The sequence below is a fragment of the Porites lutea genome, chromosome 1, assembly GCF_958299795.1.
Source record: "Porites lutea chromosome 1, jaPorLute2.1, whole genome shotgun sequence".
Taxonomy (NCBI): Eukaryota; Metazoa; Cnidaria; class Anthozoa; order Scleractinia; family Poritidae; genus Porites; species Porites lutea.
In genome coordinates, this window is record NC_133201.1 from 42,094,955 (window position 1) to 42,112,833 (window position 17,879).

Genomic DNA, 17,879 nt, shown 5'->3' on the forward strand with positions numbered 1-17,879 from the left:
TCTCACTATTTCAATCAGAAACATTCAACTTTACTCTCCTTTAACCGAAGTGGTGTTTTATTTGTTACCAATTTTGACTATTATTTTCTCGAAATGGGATGCCCGAGACGTTCTGAGATGTAAAAAAGACAGAATTTTCTGTCAAGCGGTTTAACCGAAACTAAGAAATAAGCGTAATCAATGTTAAACAAACCGTACATTACGCATGCGCAATTGAAGTATAGCGCTGATGAATTAAAGATGATGACAATACCGGCGGTAAACCACATGTAAGAAAGCCGCAAGTGGAATTATTGTTTTTTCTGATTCCAGTTCCAGGGTAACTCTGGTTTTCCTTCAACACGCATAAATCTTTCGCCTTTTACTAAAGATTTCCGTGGAGGAGAACATCTCAATGAGTCTATAGACTAATTTTTTGTTACCCTGCCTTGAGGCGGGGCTCCTAACCAAAGAGAGAAGGTAATTGTATAGACTTTTAAGAAGCTTAATGGTCAGTGTGCAAGTACAGAAAAGAGTAGACATAATCAGTGTTTTAATCAAAAGTGCAATACGCGTGCGTAATGGCAGTTTTGGACTTATGACAATAGAGAATTTTAGATCCGAATCCACCGCCAATCTAAATCGAATTATGTTTGAACGTCGAACCGCAAACGGGTAACCGCAACCGCGGTTAGAGGTTCGCGGTAAACTGGGATCTAAAGCTCTCTAATACCGGCGATAAACCACATGGGATAAAGTCGCAAGTGGGATAATTGTTTACCTGATTCCATGTTTAGAGCAACTCTGGTTTTCCTTCATCTCGCGTTAATCGTTTGCCTTTTTTTTTTCGTGTAGGAGAATAGCTCAATGAATCTATAGACCACGTTTTCTGTTTCCCTGCTTTGTAGCGGGTCTCCTAACCAAGGAGAGAAGGTCCTCGTTAAGGAATTCTAGTAAGCTACAATGATGCTTAGTACACCGTTACATAAAGGAGAAAACTTAATTCATGTTTCGACAGACAGTGCAATACGTGTACGCAATATCAATATAGCGCTTATGACAACACCAGCGATAAACCACATGAAAGAAAGCCGCAAGTGGAATTTATTGTTCTTGTAATTCCTCTTAGGGTATCTCTTGTTTTCCTTCATTACGCATAAATCTGTCGCCTTTTACTAAAGATTTCCGTGGAGGAGGATAACTCAATAAGTGTATAGACTGATTTTTTGTTGCCTCGCCTTGTGGCGGGGCCCCTAACTAAAGAGAGAAGTTAATTGTTTAGTGCCTCAGAAAGCTTAACGGTCAATGCGCTACTACAAAAACGAGTAAATGTAATAAATGTTTTAACTAGCGGTACGATACGCGTGCGCAATGACAGTTTTTGCACTTATGATAGTACTGGCGATACACCACATGGCAGAAAGCAGCAAGTGGATTATTATTTGTCTGAATCCTACATAACAGTAACTCTGGTTTTCCTTCAACACGCATAAATCTTTCGCCTTTTACTAAAGATTTCCGTGGAGGAGAACAGTTGAATGAGTCTATAGACTAATTTTTTGTTGCCTCGCATTGTGGCGGGGCCCCTAACTAAAAAGAAAAGTTAATTGTTTAGTGTTTCAGGAAGCTTAATTAATGGTCAATGCGCTAGTACGAAAATTCGGGACGCGACCAAAGAATAAATCCAGCTAGTAGTGGAAGAGCCACGCGAACTCGGGACAGTCTGCCACGCTGCCTCCGCTTAAAAGTAAAGGAAACATTCCTTACTTGCGAGTCTCTAACTGTGAGAGAAAAATGAGTGGAAGGAATGGAGAGAGAGAGAAAGAAGGTCTCTGTCCTTTTCTCTCGCCGTGAGAAGAGTCTATTTGCGGGGACGTAGTCTTTTTTCTCGCCGGGCGTGACGTGGAAATACCTCGCCTAGCAGGGAACAACAAAGTCGTGGATTAGACGTAAATCCTGGATTAGCGCTAATTGGCCTTTCAGGAACCGAGGCGATAGTCAGTTATAATGAAATTAGCTAATTGGGCGATATATAGGCTACAGGGAGAAAAAGAATCATATTGGCGGGACAGAGATTAGACTCAGAGTGGATGGGAAAAAAAAATTACGAGGCAGGAAACCAAAATTCTTACCACGCAGAGCAAAAAAAATTTTTTTTCGGGATTTTGCATCCTAAAACTAACTTTGTCATCAACTGAGTGGTATGCAGGTTGTCTAGAGTTCAGTATTTACAAACAAAAATCGCGATACAAAGTTCCAAATTCTCAGACGTTTTGCGGGCTTAGCTCTTCTTCCGTTAAAATACCAGAAAATATGATGAACCTACTTTTGGTTACTTTGAACACAGTATCAATGCAAGCTTCTCAATGCTGTGTACGGGCATCAAAAAAAAAAAATTAAAAACAGAAAGCAAGTACAAGGTGCTGTGAAAAGTGACAAATATTAGGAAACATGTCTCACTATTTCAATCAGAAAAATTCAACTTTACTCTCCTTTAACCGAAGTGGTGTTTTATTTGTTACCAATTTTGACTATTATTTTCTCGAAATGGGATGCCCGAGAAGTTCTGAGATGTAAAAAAGACAGAATTTTCCGTCAAGCGGTTTAACCGAAACTAAGAAATAAGCGTAATCAATGTTAAACAAACCGTACATTACGCATGCGCAATTGAAGTATAGCGCTGATGAATTAAAGATGACGACAATACCGGCGGTAAACCACATGTAAGAAAGGCGCAAGTGGAATTATTGTTTTTTCTGATTCCAGTTCCAGGGTAACTCTGGTTTTCCTTCAACACGCATAAATCTTTCGCCTTTTACTAAAGATTTCCGTGGAGGAGAACATCTCAATGAGTCTATAGACTAATTTTTTGTTGCCCTGCCTTGAGGCGGGGCTCCTAACCAAAGAGAGAAGGTAATTGTATAGACTTTTAAGAAGCTTAATGGCCAGTGCGCAAGTATAGAAAAGAGTAGACATAATCAGTGTTTTAATCAAAAGTGCAATACGCGTGCGTAATGGCAGTTTTGGACTTATGACAATAGAGAGTTTTAGATCCGAATCCACCGCCAATCTAAATCGAATTATGTTTGAACGTCGAACCGCAAACGGGTAACCGCAACCGCGGTTAGAGGTTCGCGGTAAACTGGGATCTAAAGCTCTCTAATACCGGCGATAAACCACATGGGATAAAGTCGCAAGTGGGATAATTGTTTTCCTGATTCCATGTTTAGAGCAACTCTGGTTTTCCTTCATCTCGCGTTAATCGTTTGCCTTGTTTTTTTCCGTGTAGGAGAATAGCTCAATGAATCTGTAGACCACGTTTTCTGTTTCCCTGCTTTGTAGCGGGTCTCCTAACCAAGGAGAGAAGGTCCTCGTTAAGGAATTCTAGTAAGCTACAATGATGCTTAGTGCACCGTTACATAAAGGAGCAAACTTAATTCATGTTTCGACAGACAGTGCAATACGTGTACGTAATATCAATATAGCGCTTATGACAACACCAGCGGTTAACCACATGAAAGAAAGCCGCAAGTGGAATTATTGTTTCTTGTAATTCCTCTTAGGGTATCTCTGCTTTTCCTTTATTACGCATAAATCTTTCGCCTTTTACTAAAGATTTCCGTGGAGGAGGATAACTCAATGAGTCTATAGACTGATTTTTTGTTGCCTCGCCTTGTGGCGGGGCCCCTAACTAAAGAGAGAAGTTAATTGTTTAGTGCCTCAGAAAGCTTAACGGTCAATGCGCTACTACAAAAACAAGTAAATGCAATAAATGTTTTAACTAGCGGTACGATACGCGTGCGCAATGACAGTTTTTGCACTTATGATAGTACTGGCGATACACCACATGGCAGAAAGCAGCAAGTGGATTATTATTTGTCTGAATCCTACGAAACAGTAACTCTGGTTTTCCTTCAACACGCATAAATCTTTCGCCTTTTACTAAAGATTTCCGTGGAGGAGAACAGTTGAATGAGTCTATAGACTAATTTTTTGTTGCCTCGCAATGTGGCGGGGCCCCTAACTAAAAAGAAAAAATAATTGTATAGTGCTTCAGGAAGCTTAATTAATGGTCAATGCGCTAGTACCAAGACGAGTAAATGTAATTAATGTTTTAACCAGCGGTACAATACGCGTGCGCAATGACAGTTTTGCACTTATGATAGTACTGGCTATACACCACATGGCAGAAAGCAGCAAGTGGTTTATGATTTGCCTGAATCCTACATAACAGTAACTCTGGTTTTCCTTCAACACGCATAAATCTTTCGCCTTTTACTAAAGATTTCCGTGGAGGAGAACAGTTGAATGAGTCTATAGACTAATTTTTGCTGCCTCGCCTTGTGGCGGGCCCCCTAACTAAAAAGAAAAGTTAATTGTTTAGTGCTTCAGGAAGCTTAATTAATGGTCAATGCGCTAGTACCAAGACGAGTAAATGTAATTAATGTTTTAACCAGCGGTACAATACGCGTGCGCAATGACAGGTTTGCACTTATGATAGTACTGGCGATACACCACATGGCAGAAAGCAGCAAGTGGATTATTATTTGTCTGAATCCTACGTAACAGTAACTCTGGTTTTCCTTCAACACGCATAAATCTTTCGCCTTTTACTAAAGATTTCCGTGGAGGAGAACAGTTGAATGAGTCTATAGACTAATTTTTTGTCGCCCTGCCTTGTGGCGGGGCTCCTATCAAATAAGAACAACAACAACTTTGTTGACCTTGTCTTCGACATGACGATTTCAGTACCAAAACAGTGACAAATGAAAAAAGTAAAATGGAAGTTAAGTAAGAAAGGAACAATTGAATATTATCATAAAAGACAAATTACTTGGCTATGTACGGCTTCTACTCTACTCGTATGGTAAGAAAGTTTAAGTAGAATAGAGATAGAATTAATCGCTCAGCGTGTAAGTGAGTCATGTGCTCATTGGGCCAATACATAGCTTATGTTAATTTCGTTGCTTTGTTCGTTTACGGTTCGCTGGTCAAAAGCTTGCATTCTTTGTAATGATAATTATTGCCAATGGGACAACCATAACTTTTGAACGCAAAATTTGCATACACTTTCGAGCACGTGGAAGTGAGCACAAGTATGCCTACACTTTTTTCGTCTAGGTTCTTATGTGAGTTTTTTTACGTCACTTCAATTTTGATCGGCTTGGCTTTCCTCTCATTGGATGCGGAAATACTTTGCTTATTCTGGCTCCGAACTTTTATTGTAGCTGTCTAAAGATAGAAGTTTTATGGTCTAAAAAGATAAAGACGTTTCTGGATCACTGTCCCTTCAGTAGCGAGATTTTTTTTTATATCACGGATGAAGGAACGTGTCAGTAACGCTAAGACGCCTGATTTTTTCAAAACCTTCATCAGCGCTAGAACAGCGATCTATTGTCGCTACAGAGTTTTGATTTCACCATCTTAACGACTTTCACCACCAAGATGACGTGTTTTGCAATTAAGCGAATTGTTTTACCTCAAACTTAATTATCATCTCTGTACGTTAATTAAATTCGGGGTCTAAGAATCAAAAATGGAACGGATTTTCTCGATTAGAGCCGACCTCTGTTCGAAATTCGATACTCGTGTTTATTTAGTTAGAAATCTACAGACAGTCGGATATAGGGTTCAAGATGTATCACTCTTGAGCTACGTCTGTAATTTCTTTGTTTTATTAACTCAACTAAGTAGTAACGACATCAAACTTGTGAAGGTCATGTTGAGGATAATGTAAGCTTAACCCTAAAACTCTTAGACCAAGTTATGTCACAGGTAACGCAGCTAGACTCAGCGATAGTTTCACAAAGTCTGCTGGATTCGTTTCGCTAACTGCTTAAGCGTCATTGGTATCTGGGTCAGTCCTATTTCTACGAGCTTAGCGTGTTTATTTGCCGTTGGAGTTCGAATTTCGTGAAAAAAAAATTGTGTTGGAAAGTAAGCGATGGTGGCTGAGATGTCATCTCTTGCGACCTACCTTGTGTAGTTTTATTGTATGGATGGAGAATTTGAGCAGTTTTCACGAAACTTCGTGTGAGCATTACGGACAAAAATCGCTAACTGCAGAGTAATTCCATTGACTTTTATCCAGTATTTCCTCTGCAAACTCAGGGATCGTAGCTTTACCCCATACAAACACTGTAATTTTACAAGATTCGCTCCGTGACCGAGCCTGGGTTACCTGTGGTTATGACACGAAAAACTATCCAGTATAGTATGAACACCTATCTTATCTGTGACTCTCCACTTTAGAGATCGTTGCGGGGCAGCTTCGCTTTGTTACAGAAAACGCGCCAAAATCACCGTTCTTATGTGTGAACAGAAGCCGTATTCGGTATGGTTTCCGTGCCGGCGCAAGAGCTATCCGGTAGATTGTGAACCCCGCGGGGGGATACTCCTGGGAATTCTTAGTGGGGTATGCCGCCCGGTTCTCCAAATCCTGACCATATTTCAGACCGAAAATTTTAATTTTCCGCGCCCGTTTTTCAGACCTCGCCCTTAGGCAAAAATTGTGTTATCGTAACTTAGATTAGAGCGCAAACTTCTATTTCGACTTCGCATACAAACGAAAAATACGTTCATACAATCCCGTAGTTCCCTCAAAAACCATACCCGATTCCAGACCAAAATGGGCAGAGTGTATTCCCGTTTTTAGACCAAAACGGCGCAAAAACCCTACCCGATGGGACGGCACATACCTATATAGCTTATATAAGGGAGTACCCCCCCCCCCCCCCTTCGGGGGAGGAACATAGCTTAAGCCTTTGTGTACACTATATCAGATATTGTATTATGTCATCATGAAAAATACTCCGGCCTAGCGGGAACGCCTGTTCACACTGTCACGAGGAGTCGTTCAGAAACCTATCAAGATCGATGCGGCCCAGCTTGGCTCTGTTACAGAAACCGCTTCGAAATTATCATCGTTCATAAGTGTGAACAAAAGCCCTACCTGACATGGTTTTTGTGCCGGCTATCTGGCATAGTATTAGACATACCATAACATTTTCACCTGTGGACGTAATCCTACGATGTTACCGTTCAAGTGAAACCGCATTGGTAGAACTTTTGCAAAATATTGTTTATTTCTTAGGATTCTACTAAAAGAAATTTGGATTTTTTGGGGGGGAATTTACTCTTTTACTATCAAGAGTAGAGTGTTTAATGGACATTCTTATCAGGAAAAGTGACCTGAAGCCCACCTGGTCAGGAACTGGGAAGTCCTGCTTGTGAAAAAAAATTAGCTTCATGTCGTTATGACGTGTTGGATCTGTTAGATTAAATTTTATTTTTACAATGCCCGTTCAGTTACTTTTCTAGTCAGTTTCCAGTTGGTAAAAACTAAAACACACTAAATCTTTAATTACAATCATTCCACGAACGAGTGGATCTGAACGCGATCATATGTAAACTTACTTAGATTTCCTGACATCCAGTAATGGAGAGTGGACCCTTGTGGTCTCCCCCCCCCCCCCCTCCCGATGACACCTGGTTTTATATGTAGGGACGACTTTAGCTTGCAGCACAGTTTGTGCTTGATTGCAAACTTTTATTTTAGACGCTATGGGAAAGCCTCATATAATTAATTTTCGTAGTTCTTTTGTATCTGTGCGGCATAGCGGTAACGAACCGACCTTAGTAAAATTATTACAATGTAAACGTCCCTTTTTGTTTGATCTCTCTATTTGACCTTCACCTCTCTGAGGTAAAAGCAATGAAACAATAGTTCCTCCCAGTGCGGGATGTGCAGCCCACGGTTAAACACGAAAGTTCCGGCGCTGAGGCATTCATCCAATCCCGTAACCCTCCAGATGGTGGAATGTCTGTTGTATGAGCACTTGTCCCACCAGACACGCTGACTGAGTACAGGCCAACCACGCCCCACGACACTCCAGTGAAGGCACACAATGGCCTTAGTGGATGGCGGTCCAGTACCGAGACCCAACACGTGACCAAGGCAGAAGAAACCCGGCGGTGGCACTGGTCGCCATATTACTGCCTCCGTATCGTTGTATTTTGCTTTTAATCGCCATAGCTCTTGGTACGTCACAGGGTGTCTGAGTAAGCCTTTCCCGCCTGTTTCCTTGACTGCCAATAAGTTCGTGTTTTCTGTCGTTCGGCCATCTTGTTCTGCGTAGTGACCTAGAGTGGAATAACCGACGGGGGCTTGAGGGCGATACACTCGGAGGCGCTTGGAATCAGTGCATTCTTGACCCTGGTAGATAAGGTCTAGGCTATTCCTTGTCAGCTTTTTAAATGTCAAGGAGGCGTTGAGAGGAGGCGGAATCACGTCGAGAGACAGTGACCAGAACTGGTTGAGTCGAGGTGCTGTTCTGGAGTCGCTGCTCAGGAATAATCCGATGTTCAAGTAGTGATAGCTGGCGGCTAAAGTCCAGATGCTCGCCATACGGGACTCTTCAACCCACAAGCGCTTGCCCGGAATGCCTGGCGATGCTACAGATTTGTGTACCACACACACGTGACTTTCCGAAGGTGGCTGATAGTTGGTCGTTGCCACATGACCTAAAGCAACGTACTCCCGGCTTGGAACTTTGGGTTCCCAGAAGGCAAGTACGTCACCGTCTCCCGAAGCGGAGCTTTCACTGCCATAAGACCCCTCAAAACAGGACGACTCATCGTCGTTATCACCCGTGAAGCCACGTCCGCTACCGGGACCTTCACTGCTCCATACTTGGGTAAATCCTTTTGCTGGTACAACTAAGTTCGAGTCACTTTGCATTAGAACACAAATCATGACTCCATGATTCGGTTTGTTGATGTCTCCCTCCTGGGAGTAATCTCCGAGAGTGCAGAATCCGGGGGGACATTGTGGTCTATAGATTGTTAGACCTGGGCCACCAGTGTCCGTGTATATTTTAGAAACAACAGAGACGATCATCAAGGCAATTCCTGCCCCAGCCATGTTTTCTAAAAGAAAGGCAAAGGAAAATTTTAGTTTGTTATTGCACATTTACGTCGGTTTTCGTCTTTCATTATGGTGGCAATTGATGGAAACATTTTCAAAGTTCTTTCCTTTTTGAGAGTTCGAACGACAACAACGGCTAAGCTCTTGATAAGTTGTAAAACTTCACGTTCTAGTGGTTAATGTCAGACGTTCAGGTTAGTAAAAAGCCAGAAGTTAAACACGATACGTAGTTACAATCGAACTTGTCTCAAGAAGCTGTCGTCGGCGAGAACGCCCTCCAAAGATATAAAAATAACTCACCATAGGAGACTCAACGTTCTTTACTTCCGAAACAAGATAGAGACCTTTAGATTCTAGGACAAGTACGACTACGAGATTTTCTCAATACTAAGTAGTGCGCGCGCGCGAAACAGCGTAATTTTGGCGGGAAAACGTCGTCATTCTACTACGAGTTTTTGTGCGAATCTCGTGGTGGCGAAAACAAGATATCAAATGTTATAAGTTTTATCATTTTGCGATCGGGAGAGCGCGTAACCTCCACTAAAGATAACAGTGCTAACTTTTCTAGTGAAAAATGGTAAAATGAAGCTTTCTGGGAAGTCTATATTTTGAGAAGACGCGAAAAAACTTCAAGTCAAATCTCGTACCCGTAGTCGTCCTCGTCTTCGAATCTAAAGGTCTCTACTAACGGACAACTGAGCGCTAGATTTTGGAGCTACGTTGTCTTCGCCCCTCTTTACAGTTGTTTTTGGAGAGAACCACCTTTTGAGAAAGATGGTGGCCGCTTTAAGAACTTGAAAGCGTAGGCTTTGAACTTTTACATGGTGGTATCTATTTCCATCGTTTTCATCCTTGGTCAAGACTTCCCTGTGTCGGATTAATTCCTTAAAAGAAAATTTTGCCACTAATTTTAACTTGCTAGCAATCATTAAGTGTCCTTAGAGTTTTCTAATTGTTGTTGTAACTTAATGATGATAGAACGCGTCGTGGCGAAGAGGAGAAACAAGATCTTTGCATTGTCGACGTGTATGATAGGTACCTATCCTCCTGAGCGAGTAATTTTGGTAATTATCTAGGAGGCTTTCTGTGGCGGAAGTTAAGGACAATTATTTTCGTTATTCCGAGCTTACTGAGCAAGCATTGCTGAGCGAAAGAAACTTTTCAGCATACGTATCTGTTTCAGGGCTATCCCATGTACAATAGGGACCTTGCGAAACTACGACGGCAACGGCAACGGGAACGTCTAAAACTCAATAATTTTTTTGTGAGCAAAACAACAACTTTACACCTGCATCAGGCTTTTATTGTACATTAGTTTGCTGTCCCTGCACAACCACGACTTGAAATGACCAAATTTGAGTTGCCTTGAGAACTGGAACGGCAAGGCGATAAATTTTGCTATCTCTCTCTGAGCTGGGACGCGATCCCCTCTCTTCATTTCCAACCTAACTTCCCTTCTTTCAAAGTGACTGGGTGACTTGACATAAGGGCGGTAAAATTTCAAAGGACGCAAAGTCTGTTCTTCAGCGACGTTTTCATTTGCGTCGCTGTTGTCGGATCGTAAGGTCCCTAATATCGACCGCACCAATTCATGGACCTGCTTAGATGTACACAATAGGGAACACAGTTTTATTATTTCCAAGGAACCAACATGGCGATATGGATAAGACATAGACATATCAAACACACGTAATTTTTTGTAGGTACTCAGTTGATGTCATAATAGACTGCTTGTAGTTCGCTTTTTAAAATCCGCCTAGTTCTCATCCCAGCCAGCGCGATTACCAACGCCTTCGTTTATCGCGGCCCGCGTGTATGGGCCGGGTTGCGCGTGAAGTAACTTTGAAAAAAAAAAAGAGACTGCTGGGAGTCTAATATCAGGAATGTCGGTACATCATTGTCTCTCTTACCTATCAATGCCGGTTGCGCCCTGCGTTCACAGAAACTTGAGATCTCAATTCTAAACTGCGCCAGTTGATGTAGATCACCGCGTCTCCAAAGACATAAGACGCAAGGAATAGTGACAAGCCCTTTTATATATCATCTAGACAGTCCATGGATATAAATAAAAGCAGACTGGCACGCGATCTATTTTTGGTATCATAGCTAACAGAAAAGGCCTTTTTTGTGAAAATGAAGTCTCTTGACCTGTATGCTGCTATATTGGCTTGAAAGCTGGGCGTTGACGGATATCATGTAAAGACCACACAAGCCCAGTTGCGCTAAAATTGGAGTTGCAAAATCTGATAAAAAAAGTTCAGAAACCTAATTTTTCACATATGCTTTTTCGGCTCTAATTCCTTACTGGGGAAAAGTATGAGTTATAAATAGGCAAGTAAAAAAAAAGAGATATCATACATAGCATTTTATTTCGCCCTAAGGGTACTTGCCCGCAAAAGTCAGAGCCGGCTAGCCGGACTGGTCAATTAAAAAATGTGATAGTCATTTTTTTCGAAAGTTTTCGCTAAGAACCCATTCGATCAAAAATGAAATTCTTCTAACGACTGGAATTTGAAAAAAAAAAGAAGTTATCTACAGTAACACCACGTGATCTGCATTGCAAAATCAAAACGTACAAGTTGAAAAGGTGTTATTTTTCTAGCTTTCCTAGATTTTCACCTTTTTTCTTTAATAGAATGGTTTGTTCGCGGAAAAAACACATGATCATGACAACACATTGGGCTCGCTTACGAGTGGTACTGTTCATCGCGTGCCACTTACCTTACTGAATTGAAGTCCTTATACTAATCAAAACGTATCTTTTAAATTAGCTTTTAATTTTTAAATTAATTTTTCAAGGTTTTCAGAATTTAGTTGTAATGCGCCTTTGATCATTTTATGCTGAAAGGCACAATGTAACTCCTTATTTATTATTTCGCTAAGTTTTTGCTAGTAAACCGTGTAAAGAAACGGCAAATGCCCTCCTGGAGTTTTTGAGAACGTAACAACTTACAAATTTGTACTATCACCCTGCTAAGTTGTCTGCCGTGCATGCCTCTCAGTCTCTTTGAAGTTATAGCTCAAAAGTAAAGTTCAAATAAGATATAACTTAAGTGTAGTTGAGCCCTCTGAACCTTTTCAGTACTAAGAGTGGGCAAAAAAGAAAAAAAGAAATTACAGACACATATATCATCAAATGTTTTTAAGCAAAATCATAAGAAATAAACAGTGTCTTGTGCAAGTTTTTCTCAAGAGGTGTAACTTGGATGGTATCATCCGAGGATTTCATCCACAGACTAAAAGGTAGAACTACACTAAACAAATAGTGCTAAGTGAAAGTACTGCTGAAGAGGTTTCATTTGAATGGTAACACCATTGGATTTCATCCACAGACTCAAAAGTTAGAACTACATACTAAATAAATAGTATCAAGTGAAAGTACTGCTGAAGAGGTTTCATTTGAATAGTCACACCGTAGGATTTCGTCCCCAGACTCAAGAGTTAGAACTACATACTCAATAAATAGCACCAGTGATGTGAAAGTACTGTTGAAGAGGTTTCATTAGAATAGTAACACCATTGGATTGTATCCACATACTTAAAAGTTACAACTACATACTAAATAAATAGTACCACGTGAAAGTACTGCTGAAGAGGTTTCGTTTGAAAGGTAACACCACAGGAATCCATCCACAGACTTAAAAGTTAGAACTACATCCTAAATAAATAGTACCATGTGAAAGTACTGCTGAAGAGGTTTCATTTGAATGGTGACACCATAGGATTCAAAAGTTAGAACTACATACTAAATAAATACAGTAGTACCATGGAAAGTACTGCTGAAGAGGTTTCATTTAAATGGTAACAGCGTAGGATTTGGTCCACAGATTTAAAAATTTGATTGCTGTGAGAAATAATCTTGCCCTAATGTGGTCTGGTAGTGAAAGGGTGAAGTTATCAAAGCAGACTTGCAAGTGACATCGCATAAAACAAAAGTGCGGGTTTATCTTTGAAAAGGGACGAAGAGTTGAAAGATTTCCCGTTTTAAAGATTCTCGATTTTAAGGATTCTCTCGATGTTAAAGATTCCTACTTAAAAATATTTGGACCCCGTTCTCAATGGTCTAGTCCCATTCCCCGATTCCCCGTTTCTCATTTTTAAGATAAACTAGCCAGGATCCTGGTGGTTCAGCAGATCACAGTTTTTCAACTAAAGAAGCGACACTGGCCGCTGACTCTACAGCTCGGAGAATTTTAGTATATTCAGCCAATATTTCGTCAAGCAGACGCTTGCTTTCTTTGAAAAACTTTATGGTTGAATTCTGCATTTTCTTGTTCCTTCAGGTTCTGAACAACTATGCGAAAGAAACACTTCGAAACAGCAACGGAAATCAGTGTAAAAGACTCAGGATTTCGACACGAGATAAAATCAATAATTAATGGCCACTAGTGCTTTAAGTGGAATTATCTTCTGAGTTTTTTTGTACCCCATGGCTGGCAAAATTTTGGTTTCCTCGCAGTGTGATTAATCTGTTATCTAAACAAAACATTTCTTGTTTGGACTTTACTTGCAGTTCTTGAAACTTCTACTGTTTTGATAACGCTAAAACAATCCCGACCGATGTAATTTCGTGTAAAATCCAACTGTAACCCTAATCCTAACCGGAAATATGTAGCCTCCAGAAAACTCTGAGTGTCCGAAAAAATTGCAGCACAAACGAAGGGCGAGGAAAGACGTGGAGAACGAGTTAGTTCTTAAAATAAATCACAAGTATTGTTTCATAACAAGAGCCCTTTGTTAAGAAACAATGATTCATATACATAGCGTTGTGGTTAAATTTTATCCTTGGTTTAAATATATCTCCATTGTTTTAAACTTATTATCATACCTTACCTTACCCGAGAACAATATGATGATAAAATTTAAACCAAGGATATATCTGAACCACGACAGTGTATTGGTTTCTGAGGCCATCTTGAAGGGTTTTTTTTCTGGAGGTTTCTGTTACAGTTAAAAAAAAGATCGCGTTGAATTGATCTTAATGCGCAATTAGGATAGAGAGAGATTGTTACATAGCGCAAAGCAGGGTCAAGACTTCAGTGGTTTGGAGCTTGACTCCTTTTGACTCTAAGGATTGCATTTCATGTTGCTTTCGATTGATCGTGATGCGGAATAAGAATGTGAAGACAGATGTGTTACATGTGTTAAATTCCTTAGCGAGCTATTTTATAAATCTATTTCTTTTGCCAGAATATGCCTATACGAAACCGCCTAGTTTCTATTTAATTACAGAATTTTCTTATTGCCCGAAACTACAATTAAAGCCCGAAAATTTTACATCAGAACAAACCGCATCTGCTATCATGACGGTCGCTAGTCAAATGGCGCTACTTATACAGGCATAACGTAACAACATACATTGATTCCAAAGTTTAAGTCTACGTGGATCGTAAAATGTGCTGGGCCTTATCTCATAAATTCTGTAAAGCAGTTCTTTCTCATCGTGTCGATAACTCAACGGAGGAAATGGTGGTTTTAACTTTAAATTGGCTGAATAGTTTCTACATGTCTTCTCTGCGACACTTGCCAGGTTATTTCAACCTTTTAATTTCTCGACTATTCAAGTCAAATTTATCTAGCAGTTCTTTTAGTGCTAATGTTGGAAATTTTTTAAAGGGTTTTTTTGATGACTTTTAAGTCTTTCGACGGATCTTGCGCTGTAGCTGACTTATCTTTTTAAAGCCACTGATTAGAATTTCTTTGGTGATGGAAAATGCCATTCTCCTTGTCCTTTTAAATTTCCGGTCCGTAGAAGAGTGCTCTCCTTAGAGGTAATTCGTCTCCGTGGTTTTGGGACTCGTGTCGTTATAGTAAGGTTCTTAGGGCGCTCTTGAGTCATAGCGAAATAAGCCGGCATGAATTTTGCGCACTTAGGAAATGAGTTATTTAAACAAACGTCCTTCGTCACTCCTTTAATCATTGCTTGGATAAAACATTTGGTCAGGGTTTTCGTATATTCGAAAGAAAGTTTAACCGAAGATAATATCTCTCGCTTATTTGTATACCTGAAATGAGTGATTTGCAAAGAACATGTCTTTTCGGAGACGCTTTTGTAAAGGAATTTTGATTGTACATCATTTTTGTCTAGGGTTTAAATGCTTTAGTCTTGAACTGTTCCTTTAGGGAAAGATTACGAAAGTACTAAGAAGTATCACATAAATTATAGTCTCCGGTCTAATTGAGTGTTTTTATTCCTTGAAATGTAGTTACGGCGTTGTCATCTTCGCCTCTTCTAGCGAAGTTATAAACGACAGTAAATAAACGTGATTTCGCTGTTACGAGACAGGCTTTTGCCCGACTCTTTTCCCTCTAAATATTATCGCAATTTCGTAATTATTCGCAACCGATGAAATTTCTCTCACATTCTGAACTACGTAAAAAAATTATGTCTTCATTTATCGTGCCGATCAAGTTATGTAATTGAGTATCAAAGGATCAGCGTTTGTTCCGTCGCTTAAAAGAAGTGCAAAAGATACGTACCAAGTGTGACCTGAAATACCTCAGCTTTCGTCTGCTCTCTCTTGACTTAAAGCAGTCCCGTTTAAAATAGACCTTTCTAAGTATGTAAAACCAGCGTTTTAGTTCCTATGATTACCATGCTTATCCTCTGAAGTACTAACCCACAAAATCAAATCTTCTTTCACGACTGAATAGCTTTTCGTCAATTAAAAAAAAACAAGCTGATCTAAAAAAAACTTGGGCATGCAAGCATTTACTTTAACTCTATCCCGCGACAGCGTGGAATTTTGTTTTGAAGGTGTTTCGACAAATCTGTACAAAGTAGAGAAATCATATGCTCAAACTGCAACCTACCGAAGCTCGAGTTTTCTTCCACTCTTTCTCGCCTCCGTCGTAAACCTTTTCCTCGAGGCTTCTTAAAGACTTTACAATCCAGGCTTCAGTTGCTATGTATATATCTGATTAGGGGCGGAAACCTGCCTCGGTCAAATAACTCACTCAAGATAACCTCTAAGACCTATTGCTTAGCAATCGGATGCGACTGACACAACAACCTCAATTTTTTTTGGCAGTTTAAGGAATCTCTGTAACGCGACAGCAAGGCGTGATGATAAAATTAAGTCTAGTACTTCTGTCCACTTGCCCTTGTTGATGGTTTTAGCACTTGTTGTGCCACGGTGTCTCCTAGATGAAGGCGGAGAGGGGAAACCGCTAAATCGGTTAATCCGTGGATAAAAGCTCTTTAACTTCCTTTTCCTTGTAACAAAGTAACGGAATCGATGAAGCTTTTGTTTTTCATAATTCAACACTGATGCCAATATCGCCCTGCGCGCATACCGATTCGTTTAGAACTACCTTGAGAAGCTTGTATTTGTCAGATAATGAATTTGTTAATAACAATTATATTTTGTTGAAACGACACACACCAACACACTGGAAAATCTGATCAGTAAAATACTTCGAATCGGTACACAGACATTTTTTTAGACTCTTTGCATGATATGGTGTTTTCATTAAGATGAAATTAGTTCAGCTATGTGTCTTGGTAAATAAATAGTCTGTTTTGACTGTTGCTTCATTAATAACAAGATAAATCCAGTTACTACTTAAAAATAATATTTCTGTTGGGTGGAAAAAGTGGACAGTGGAATGTATGGGCATTACCCTGTATTATGTTAGCGAAATCTGGTGGTAAATTGATAGGGGGACGGGATGTGGAACCTTTGGTACGCTTTCCACCACATTAATGTTCTTTTGGTACCAACAGCATAGGTGGTAGTTTTTCTTCATTTTTCTTTGTTGTAAAAAGGTAACATATCTTTATGTCTTCTGTGTGGAATGGCCCCGATGTTTTTAAAACTTGCTATGTGTTATTTGAAGATAAGGGATCAAATCTCTAGGCGGAACCTCCAAAATACTTTCCGTTGAGTATCCCCGGGGATTCTTTCTTATGCGGGCCCCGATTTTTTTGGAAGTGTTGCTACGTTTGTAAAAACGAAAGGCGGCGAATCTCTGGTGGGAGCCTCACGAACCTTTCCGTTGAGTATTCCCCGGGCTTATTGCTTTATATTCATCTGTCCCTTCAAGCAAATTTTAATTTCACTACAAAGTTTGATTTCCCCTGATTTCCTCCCCACGGGAAAAAACACCCCTGCGAATTGTAGTTGATGTCAATCAGGCAGTTTTTTTTAACCGAGTTTCTGTATCTGCAAAAGATATTTCATCTATATCCTATTCATTTTGCTCATGAAACAAATTTATGAAATAGTAATGACAGCTAGAGAATTCTTGTCTCTGCGTGAAATTCTCGAGTCTACAAAACATGTCTCCAAGTTATGGTTGTTAAAGACTGCTGCTTTTTATTAATTTGAAAACCAATACTTTAAAACGAAACCTTTGGTCTTCAATTTTTTTATTTTAATTGACTGCTCGAATTGAACCTATTTGACTAATTGGAGGATTCAGCTATGACTTGACGAAAGGCTGTTTAGTAATCAAACCAGGCAACGTATCCAGCATAGTTTCGTTTATGTGCTCCATCGGGGTCTCTGATCTACTGAGCTCGGTTTTACAGTTACTGATGTTTTCAGAGTTATATCGCAGAGCACATGCCTTATGAAAGCGTTGGTTGATCTGTTCGCTTCGAAGTGGAAAACCGTAACTAGTCTAATTCTTTGCGTCACTTTGGAAGCCATTTTGGAGCATTCGAGGTACTGCAACATTCTGGAGTTTCAAATCATGACTCCGTCACTACTCAAAAGAGATAGTTGATTAAAGCAAGCGTTTGTTGATGTAAATTTGATTACTTCAAATCTGGCTGGATAGGATATTTATCGATGTTTACAGTCAAAATAGGGGTTTCTTAAAAAGTTCGACCTTGTTTCACTTGTAACAAGTAGCACAGCCGTTAATGCTATCAGAAGAGTGCCATCATATATGTGCAATCCATCATTGAATCAATTTGTTTTATCACAAGGTCTCTTGATTTCATTTAACTCAGTGGCAATGTACATTT

At 40.0% G+C, this 17,879-nt stretch overlaps 2 protein-coding genes and 8 non-coding genes across 11 annotated transcripts in view; 9 read left to right on the forward strand and 1 right to left on the reverse strand.

Moving 5' to 3' along the window:
- LOC140951513 (protein MMS22-like) overlaps nt 1-17,879 on the forward strand; it is a 92,450-nt gene that overhangs the window by 6,874 nt on the left and 67,697 nt on the right. The window lies entirely within an intron of this gene.
- LOC140924245 (U5 spliceosomal RNA) lies at nt 321-440 on the forward strand. The gene has a single exon (XR_012164221.1). It is a non-coding gene; the product is annotated as a U5 spliceosomal RNA (small nuclear RNA).
- LOC140924373 (U5 spliceosomal RNA) lies at nt 1,112-1,230 on the forward strand. Its single transcript, XR_012164261.1, has one exon. It is a non-coding gene; the product is annotated as a U5 spliceosomal RNA (small nuclear RNA).
- On the forward strand, nt 1,444-1,564 carry LOC140924252 (U5 spliceosomal RNA). Its single transcript, XR_012164222.1, has one exon. It is a non-coding gene; the product is annotated as a U5 spliceosomal RNA (small nuclear RNA).
- Nucleotides 2,754-2,874, forward strand: LOC140924230 (U5 spliceosomal RNA). The gene has a single exon (XR_012164218.1). It is a non-coding gene; the product is annotated as a U5 spliceosomal RNA (small nuclear RNA).
- Nucleotides 3,545-3,664, forward strand: LOC140924337 (U5 spliceosomal RNA). The gene has a single exon (XR_012164248.1). It is a non-coding gene; the product is annotated as a U5 spliceosomal RNA (small nuclear RNA).
- On the forward strand, nt 3,878-3,998 carry LOC140924275 (U5 spliceosomal RNA). Its single transcript, XR_012164229.1, has one exon. It is a non-coding gene; the product is annotated as a U5 spliceosomal RNA (small nuclear RNA).
- On the forward strand, nt 4,214-4,331 carry LOC140924298 (U5 spliceosomal RNA). The gene has a single exon (XR_012164236.1). It is a non-coding gene; the product is annotated as a U5 spliceosomal RNA (small nuclear RNA).
- Nucleotides 4,549-4,669, forward strand: LOC140924238 (U5 spliceosomal RNA). The gene has a single exon (XR_012164219.1). It is a non-coding gene; the product is annotated as a U5 spliceosomal RNA (small nuclear RNA).
- Nucleotides 7,491-15,891, reverse strand: LOC140951469 (uncharacterized). Of its 2 annotated transcripts, XM_073400736.1 has the most exons (3): nt 15,719-15,891; nt 15,386-15,461; nt 7,491-8,907 (listed from the first exon to the last, which is right to left on the reverse strand). In XM_073400736.1, exon 3 carries the CDS (start codon nt 8,900-8,902, stop codon nt 7,661-7,663), a length of 1,242 nt encoding a protein of 413 aa, XP_073256837.1. In that variant the 5' UTR covers nt 8,903-8,907; nt 15,386-15,461; nt 15,719-15,891; the 3' UTR covers nt 7,491-7,660. The 2 variants fall into 2 exon arrangements, with proteins under 2 accessions (XP_073256837.1, XP_073256830.1); XM_073400729.1 differs by lacking the exon at nt 15,386-15,461 and having other exon boundaries at nt 7,493-8,907; nt 15,719-15,888.

Bases quoted from the DNA above. Each gene is read 5' to 3' on its own strand.
- LOC140951469 (XM_073400736.1), bottom strand. From the start codon at position 8,902: ATGGCTGGGGCAGGAATTGCCTTGATGATCGTCTCTGTTGTTTCTAAA.